General features: G+C 33.4%; 1 protein-coding gene across 1 annotated transcript; it reads right to left on the bottom strand.

Moving 5' to 3' along the window:
• Nucleotides 1-396: 396 nt before the first annotated feature.
• On the bottom strand, nucleotides 397-975 carry LOC150030641 (glycosyl hydrolase 5 family protein-like; the record flags this gene model as incomplete). The annotated part of the gene is made up of 1 exon (XM_090309427.1): nucleotides 397-975. A coding segment is annotated over exon 1 (579 nt), but the record flags the coding sequence as incomplete, so codon positions are not given.
• Nucleotides 976-9,283: the final 8,308 nt, after the last annotated feature.

The raw sequence follows: 9,283 nt of genomic DNA, 5'->3' as shown, positions 1-9,283 counted from the left end.
ATATATTATCATGCAAATGGTTAGCATATTGTATAAATTCATGATAAACTATAGGTTGTAATACTATTTGACCCCTATAATTTAAGACTAGTTCTATTGTATTCTTGATAGTCCAAATTTAGTTATTAATGGTACTTTTAATATATCTTAGGATTAACACTATTGTTAATTTATGATAAAAATATAAAAGGTATACAATTATATTACTCTCTCTATATATAAATTTTTAAACATATTCACATTGCGTTGAGAAATTGTTCTTATTTTATAAAATTTCGCTAAAACTTAATAGTTAAAATGAAGCCATAAAGAAACTAACAGGAAAATTGAAAAAATGTTGCATTAGTCATCCATAAAACTATAGTTATTTAGAATCTTCTTAAAAAGAAAACATACTTGTGATTTGCTTTTTAGGCTTTGTGCTGCCAAACTGATTCCTTGTAGCCATTCTTGCGGATCGAAGTACCGATCTCCAAAAAAGCCATTGCCATCATCATTGTTACAACACCATCTTGGCTGACTTATATGATTATCAGAAACTACCATGATCCCATGTGCAGCAAGTGAATCAACCACTGCTCCATATGCCTCAACGACTGTCATGTTCAATATAGAAGGGTTGTTTTGAGCTATGCCTCCCATGGCATCCTTCAGATCAAAATTCTCGAAGGATTGTTGAACAGTCAAATTGGCATGGCGTGTGAACATATGAATTGAGTATGTCAAACGCACGCAATTGAACCGCAACTTTGCTACCAACGCGGTGATATTATCAAGCGGCCTGAGATGAAGACCCTCTGGCAACATAGCTTGCATGTGTCCTGGCCAATTTACGCACATTAACTTCACACGTTGGCCTGTTGTGGCGTCGACAATCCATCTTCCATTGGTTGAAAGAGGCAATGGACAAGTCTTCAAAGTTAACAACGCAAAAACACAAACTAAAGCAATATTTTTCCACTGTTGTCCTTCCATTTTTCTCTTGCTTCAAAATTGAACTCTCTTAAGTTTGGATGATGATGCAAAAGAGTCACTTTTTCAATATTTATATAAGTCATCAAGCTATATTAAAATCAAAATAGCTACCAAGATAAGAACTTGTAACAAGTAAATGATGAAATGGTCTAACTAAAATTTGGTTTAAATTCTAAATTAAGGATGATAGTTTAGCTTAATGCTTAAAGTAGACTGTAAGGTAAAGATTAGGATGTGAAGGTAAGTTTACCTGTATTTTTTCTAAATACGAGTTGTATGTAAGGAGTTGTTATTTTTCTTTCCTCACAGTGATGTTAATAAATGGATCACACCAAGGGTTTGTTGTCCTTATTCTCTATCTACAGAATCGATAAATGGATTGCCAATGGTTTAATATTTTCCTTTGGGTTTTTTCTCTTCTTGGACTTCTTTAAGTTCTATTATATGCGCAACTAGACTTGTTCGAATAATTATTTCATTTTTAGTTTTTTATTTATTAAAATTAGATTTGTTTCTTCACAATTTCGATTATGATTTTTACCTTACTTGACATGTTTAAATTTTTAGTCACATTATAAAAATAACAAGTTTCTGAAAACAATTTTTCTTAATTTTCAGAACTTGGTTCCAATTTTTTTAGACAATATTTAGAAAGTAGCGACAACAAAAGAAAAAAAAAACCATTAGGTGAAGTAGAGTGGTTATAAGCTTAATTTTCAAAAACAAAAAATCCAAAACCCAAATTTGGTATCAAACGGGGGCTTTAGTTTATGCCTTTGGTTTTTTTTAAGATTGCATTAATTTCTTTATAATTTCTTTACGGTGGTTTTTATTTTTGCTAAGAATACAATTTGAATGCATAGCTGAATTCTAAAAAGTAACATAAATGTCGACTTTGGCTTTGTTTGACGCTCGAGAATAAGGTCGGCAGTGATAACAATTTGTTAGGGACAGCGGACCTCTACATATTTTAACAATGGTATTATATTTTCCACTTTCGGGATAACCCTCATGACTTCGCTATTGGTTTCAAAAACAACAAAAATTAAATGGTTAAATGAGACCTTAAGCGTCATTTGATAACTATTTGATTTTTTTATATTTTATATTTTTTAAAATTTTAGCTTATAAACACTACTCTATTTTATAAGTTTTTATGTTCTGTTATCAATTTTCGACAAATGTTTTCAAAAAACCAAGTCAAATTTTAGAAAGGAAAAAAAAAAGTGTTTTTACAAAAATTGTTATCAATACTTAAATATTTAAAAACTCTCAAATTGAGTTTAATTTTGATAAATTTATACGTTAATTATATCGAATATAATTAACGAAACCCTAAAATTAAAATTGAACATTTAAAATTCTAAGCCCTAATTTCGAATTCGAACACTTCATATTCGCTCAATTTTCTAATCCAAGGTTTAATGTTTTACAAGCTAGTAGAGGGAACATATGGACCTAGCTCCAACGATTTGAGATTAATCGTTTGAACTCTTTAATCCAAGTCAATCAATATTTGTTAACCACCGAGATTGTAACACTCTGAATTTTGTTCTTAATGTAATTTCAATATTTTCTAGTATTAGAGGGCATTTTTGAATTTTCAAAATTCAAAATGTAATTATTGTGATTTAATTGCTAAGAAATGGGTGTTTCAATTTAATGGTTTCATCGGAGGGAAGTTATGAAAATTGACTTTTAATGTCACACAAATTAAATTTGAAATTAATGTCAAGAATTAGTTTCATTCTGGAAGGAAGTGGTGTTTCAATTTAATGGTTTAATCGGAGGAAAGTTATGGAAATTGGACTTTTAATGTCACACAAATTTAATTTGAAATTAATGTCAAGAATTAATTTCATTTTGGAAGGGGGTTACGTCACACAAATTTAATTTGAAATTAATGTCAAGAATTAATTTCATTTTGGAAGGGGGTTACGTCACACAAATTTATTTGAAATTAATGTCAAGAATTAATTTCATTATGGAAGGGGGTGAATTAAATTCTTTGTGAATTGAAAATTTTACGGGAGAAAAGGACTAAAAGTTGGAAGTAAGGTCTGATTGAAGGAAGATTTTGGAGATTGGAATCATGAGGGTTGTTGTTGCTCAGGCTTCGTTGGGGAATTAAATTCAAAGAATGATTATAGAAGATTTCCGCTTGCATTTGATATCTGAAGCTAGTATCAAGGTAAGTAATCTTACTACTGAAAACTGCACACAGGCCAGTCACTAGATGTATGCTAGCATGACAGAATGATATTATGACAGAACGATAGCATGATATACTGATAGTATAGTATAATCGATGTACGTTCTTGTATGAGGATTTGAAAGATTAATTATGCACATAGATCCTTGAATGCTAGCATGAGATGATATTTAATTTCATGAGGTTGTATTAATCTGTGGATATTGAGGCATGTGTGTATGTTGTAGAGCCATGATGTTGAGGCATATATGTATGTCATAGAATCATATTGTGATAATTATGGTGTCGAACCTATGATAGTGATTTTACTGATTAGTTAGAATGTCCACTAGGTTTGTGTTTCCTTTGGGATTCACCAGTTTGTGTTTCCTTCAGGATTTACTAGTTTGGGTTTCCTTCGGGATTCACCAGTCTGTGTTCACCGATTTGTGTTTCCTTCGGGATTCACCAGTTTGTGTCTCCTTCGGGATTCACCAGATATTGTGTCTCCTTCGGGATTCACCAGGTTATGTTTCCTTCAGGATTCACCAGATATTGTGTCTCCTTCGGGATTCACCAGGTTGTGTTTCCTTCAGGATTCACCAGTATTTGTGTTTCCTTCGGGATTCACCATAGTAGTGGGCATATTTAGCTACAGTAGGATAGAAATCAGTTTTTCATGTATGTATGTGTCTCATGAGGACTAGGACAGTTTATATGTTCTACTAGAGGTAGGCATCTAGAGGACATAGATGCCTAACTTGACCCGTATTTTATACTCACCTTTTCTCATATTTATGCTTCAGGTAAGGGTAGAGAAGCGTCGGTAAATGACAAGAGGAATCCATGAACGAGCCACTGGAGACCATTTTTAATGCTTTCACTCATGTTTTAAGAGTTATTTTATGTTTTTACCTTTCGGTCTTGACATTTGGAACTTATCGTTTGAGATTTGTTTTTAGACTTATTTATTTCCATTTATGACTTATGGGTACCCCATTACTTGTTTTTAATATTTGAATTTAATAAAGAACTTTTTAACTTACCTTATTTATTTAGCATTTATTTCACCATAAAAGGGTGTCGTTTTAAGTTCCATGCATGCATATATTTAGTAACGGCCTAACTTAAGTCCTAGGGGTTCGGGTCGTTACAATTGTTATCAGAGCCCATGTTTTGGGTTCTATAGACTGACTTACTATGTAAGTCCAGATTGTTCCTATGGCCCATGAACGGATTCCTCGTCATCGCCAAGTATATCTTATCAATTAAAAGATTTAGCTTAAATGCACTAGTTATATTCTAATGCTAGGTCAGTGACTCATTAGAAGTTATTATAAGCGGATTATTCAGGTACGACACTACAAAAGGAGGAAAGAAAATAAAATTATGAGGTCACTTGGCACTAGTTTATCTCATGAAAATTTTGTTAGAAACAATCAAATATATACCTTAGTTCAGAAATCTTAAAGGTTGATGAAACTATGTAGAGTTATGACAATTTAGGAATAAATGTTTTTAAATGTTTAAGCCAAGGAATGAAATTGTCTAGATAAGAATTCATTAAGGACTAGTGTTATATATATATTGTTGAGTATTGCAATTTGTGTTAGTAAAAATAAATACCTTCACAGGCCACGTACTCAATTATAAGGTTAAAAGTTGTTTTATGGATAAGAAGGAGAAAAAGAAGAGACTATGGAATTATTAAAGGTTATGAGATATTAAAATCAAACATTTTTAGAGGAATTTTGGAAATGATTAATACGTCATAATCACTTTGGTAATACTACGACTTGATGGACTAGGTAAAGTATGTGTAGTAATATGAAGAATTCTTTTGGAATATCTAGCTAAGTTGATGTCATTAAAGGAAACCAAAATAGTTGGACGTGAGTTTAAACCTAAAGGGGATAAAGCAAAGTGTTATTTGTTTGGGTTGAAGGATTATTTTAGAGTACCTAGATTAATTAAATCCATAGCCTTATTTTAATGAGGAGATCAAAGTTGGACAAATTTGAACAAATGAAAGTCTTCTGGAGATTAAAAGCATAAAAATTGGCAAAGGAGAATTCTACAAGATGAAAATTCTTAGTGAAAGAGATAAGACTTATGGAAGAGTTAAGTAAAATATACTTTAGTAAAGAGATTATGTTCCACTTGGAAAATGGAAAAAAAAGTATCCAAGAAAGTTTACTCTTTTGGAAATAGAAAGGAATTTAATGTATTCAAAACTCCCAGCTAAGTATGGTTTGGAGGTATGATATGAGGGATTACAAGGAATTTGCTTTGGTGTAAAAGAAAAATATCTCATTATCATGTGGAATTTTAGGAGAATATGAGTTGGATGGAAAGATAGCTTACATAGGTGATTGGTATGGAACATTTTTTTTTTTTAACTCGAGAGTCTGTTACCAACATAAAAGTTTGAGAAGGGATAACCTAAAATGGAGTTACTAGTAACAGTAAATGTACAAGAACTGTTGACATGGTATGTTGAGGTTTCATTAGTTAAGAGGTAAACCATTGAAGGCATTAGTAAGATTTAAGGGATTTTGACGTAGTGTGCAAGTTCGAAACATGAACTAGAAAGACCATCAATTTGATTGAAAAAGGAACTTAATCCAGCTCGAGGTAGACAAAAGTGGTATATGCACAAAAGTAATTAAGTTGGATCTTCCAATATCACCATTGGCATAAGGGATAGACTGGTAATAAAGTTGAGTTGATAACAAAAAGTTGTTATAGGTGGGTTTGGACCAGTACAGGATAGTATGTTTTCCCTTGCATGGGCAATGAGTTAACTACCTCTAGGGAGTACGAGTAATTCAAGCTATGACTTATGAATCAAGAAAGTTTTATCGTAAAAACTAACTTCTGGGATCAATTATGGTTATTACAAAGTTATGGAAATGTGTTATCAATTTACTGATACTTTAGCATCCAGGAACTTCAAAACCTCATTTTCAGAGGGCATTTTAGACTCATCTGCAACAGGGTCTAAGTAATGATATGTGATTTTTTTAAGGCTAAAGGATAATATGAGGAATGGCTCAAGCAAGTTTTATAGCCCATGACAGTATAGAGCCTCATGATGAGTTTCTCATGAATGTGAGATTTAATTAGACAGAGTTATTCTCAGACATGTAGTCCCTAAGATGACATCACAGTCAGCGTTTCTAGAGTAGAAGCAGTATTCGGTTGAGCAGATTTGTTCTAGTACATATCTTCAGATGATGCATTATATAGCATGACCAGTTTCTCCACTACACATATGATGTTTTCGTTGTGACATAATGGTAAGCTCAGATATATGTTTTTAGTGGATGAGACTTTCTTAAGCTCACGATAGTTTTCATAGTTCTCAGCTTGAACGTGCTAAAGTATTATTGGTTTTCATAATCGTAAGTTTCATAGTTATATATGGAAGGGGTTGTCACACCTCTTTTGATACTAGTTTCAGGTATGTCAAATAGTGACCCTCATTTTACATCTAGTTTTTTTAAGATTCTCTAGTTAGCATTGGGTACTCGACTGGATTTTAGTACAGCTTTTCACTTACAGACTGATGGTTAGATAGAATGTTTGAACCAAACATTGGAGGATATATTGTGCACTTGTGCGTTAGAGTTTTCAGGGAGTTGAGACTCTCACCTGTATTTCATGGAATTCACATAATAACAGTTAGTCGGCTACCATTGGCATGTCGTCGTTTGAAGCCCTCTATAGGAAGAGTTGTAGGTCTCCTATGTGTTGGGATGAGGTAGAAGAGACGAAAATGCTAGGATCTGAGCTAGTGCAAACCACGAATGAGGCAATACAAAAGATCAGGCGGTAATATGCAAACAGGCTCAGAGCAGATAGAAAGCTTACGTTGACATGAGACGTAAGGACTTGGGATTTGTGACTGATGGATAATGTGTTCTGAAAAGGTAGGCACTATGAAAGGTGTTTTGAGGGTGTTGGAAGGAAAGAGAAGCTAAGCCCGAGGGTTCATTGGACCTTTTGAGGTATGGGAGCGAATTGTTCTCGTAGATTACCGATTGGCATCGTCTCCATCACTTTCTTCAGTTCATAATGTCTTCCATGTTTCAATGCTAAGAAAGTATGTAACAGATTTGTTCCATGTAGTTGACTTTGAGCCATTATGGTTGAATGGCAACTTGAGTTATGAAGAGAGGCCTATGCAAATTCTCGCCAAAGAGATGAAGATGTTATGCAATAGGTCAATAGCAGTTATAAAGATTTCGTGACAGAATCACCCGTTGGAGGAGGCCACTTGGGAACGAGAGGATGAGATGAGGACCCAGTACCCAGATCTTTTTTAAGAATGAACTTTCGAGGACGAAAGTTCTTTAAGGAGGGAAGAATGTAACACTCCGAATTTTGTTCTTAATGTAATTTTAATATTTTCTAGTATTAGAGGGAATTTTTTGAATTTTGGAAATTCAAAATGTAATTATTGTGATTTAATTGCTAAGAAATGGGTGTTTCAATTTAGTGGTTTAATCGGAGGAAAATTATGGAAATTGAACTTTTAATGTCACACAAATGAAATTTGAAATTAATGTCAAGAATTAGTTTCATTTTGGAAGGAAGGGGCGTTTCACTTTAATGGTTTAATCGGAGGAAAGTTATGGAAAAGGGACTTTTAATGTCACACAAATTTAATTTGAAATTAATGTCAAGAATTAATTTCGTTTTGGAAGGGGGTTATGTCACATAAATTTAATTTGAAATTAATGTCAAGAATTAAATTCTTTGTGAATTGAAAAGTTTACGGGAGAAAAGGACTAAAAATTGGAAGTAAGGTCTGATTGAAGGAAGATTTTGGAGATTGGAATCATGAAGGTGGTTGTTGCTCAGGCTTCGTTGGGGAATTAAATTAAAAGGTTGATTATTGAAGATTTTCGCTTGCATTTGATATCTGAATCTAGTATCGAGGTAAGTAATCTTACTACTGAAAACTACACACAGGCCAGTCACTAGATGTATGCTAGCATGACAGAATGTTATTATGACAAAACGATAGCATGATAGACTGATAGTATAGTATAACCGATTTTTGTTCTTGTATGAGGATTTGAAAGATTAATTGTGGACATACATACTTGAATGCTAGCATGAGATGATATTTGATTCAATGAGGTTGTTTTTGATCTATGCATATTGAGGCATATATGTATCTTGAGTAAGTTAGGAACTCCTACCATTGAAGGCGGTCTTTTGATTTGTATGGGTGGGAGTGGCCAGGTGCCCGATTCAAACCTACCATTATTGGGATTCATCTGATTTGGGAGCTGGGAACTCAGTTATACAGGATGGAATTCACTCCTTCCCCGAAGTAGGGGCAAGTAGATAGATAGCTCCCTTAAGGGCTGATTCCAGGGCTTGAACGATGTGGCGCCACACACCTTCTCTTGGCCCGTGAGGTGTTCACACATAGTTGGACTATGTTGTATTGTTCATTAGAGGAATCAGTGGTACTTAAGAAGTGAGATGTAACTATAGGGGAAAAATGGTAAATTTGCCCAGTTATACTTATGAGCATCTGTGAAGGGTCATCGTACTCATGATTGGTTATATCCGATGCACATAGAAATATATCTGTGGTAAGAAGAGTTTAGCCGTTGGTCTTTAGTGGAATGTCTGGCAGTTAACGGATGGTGGATCTCGTGGCTAAAGAGTTCAGACAGCGATTCACATACCGTTGGAGCTTCGAGCCACAGGTTTATAAGATCCCCTAGGTAGCTTGGATAAAGTTGAGAATAAGTTTTTTGGGTCAGTTTGAAATGTTCAAATTGATAAGAGGAAGTTTGATTACATATGATATAATTGAACTGATTAATTATATATGATATAATTGACTAAATGTATGAGATACATTGTTTTGGAGGAAATTAGATATAAATATGATTTATATCAAGTAGATGAGAAATTACTATACTAGATAGATGATATCAAACTATAGGATAAGAATATAATATGATTATATTCATTTATTAATTAATTTGTTAATTTTGTGATAATTGGTTGAAAACTTCTCGTTAATCGTGCGTTACTGGGAAAACCAATATTTGGTTATTGTAACTGAAGAATAAAATGAAAATTGATTTC

Source organism: Benincasa hispida, unplaced genomic scaffold (assembly GCF_027475165.1).
Source record: "Benincasa hispida cultivar pf3 unplaced genomic scaffold, pf3_genome.v1.1 HicScf1735, whole genome shotgun sequence".
NCBI lineage: Eukaryota > Viridiplantae > Streptophyta > Magnoliopsida > Cucurbitales > Cucurbitaceae > Benincasa > Benincasa hispida.
Note: the sequence above shows the minus strand (reverse complement) of the source record. Positions and strands in the feature narration are given on the sequence as shown.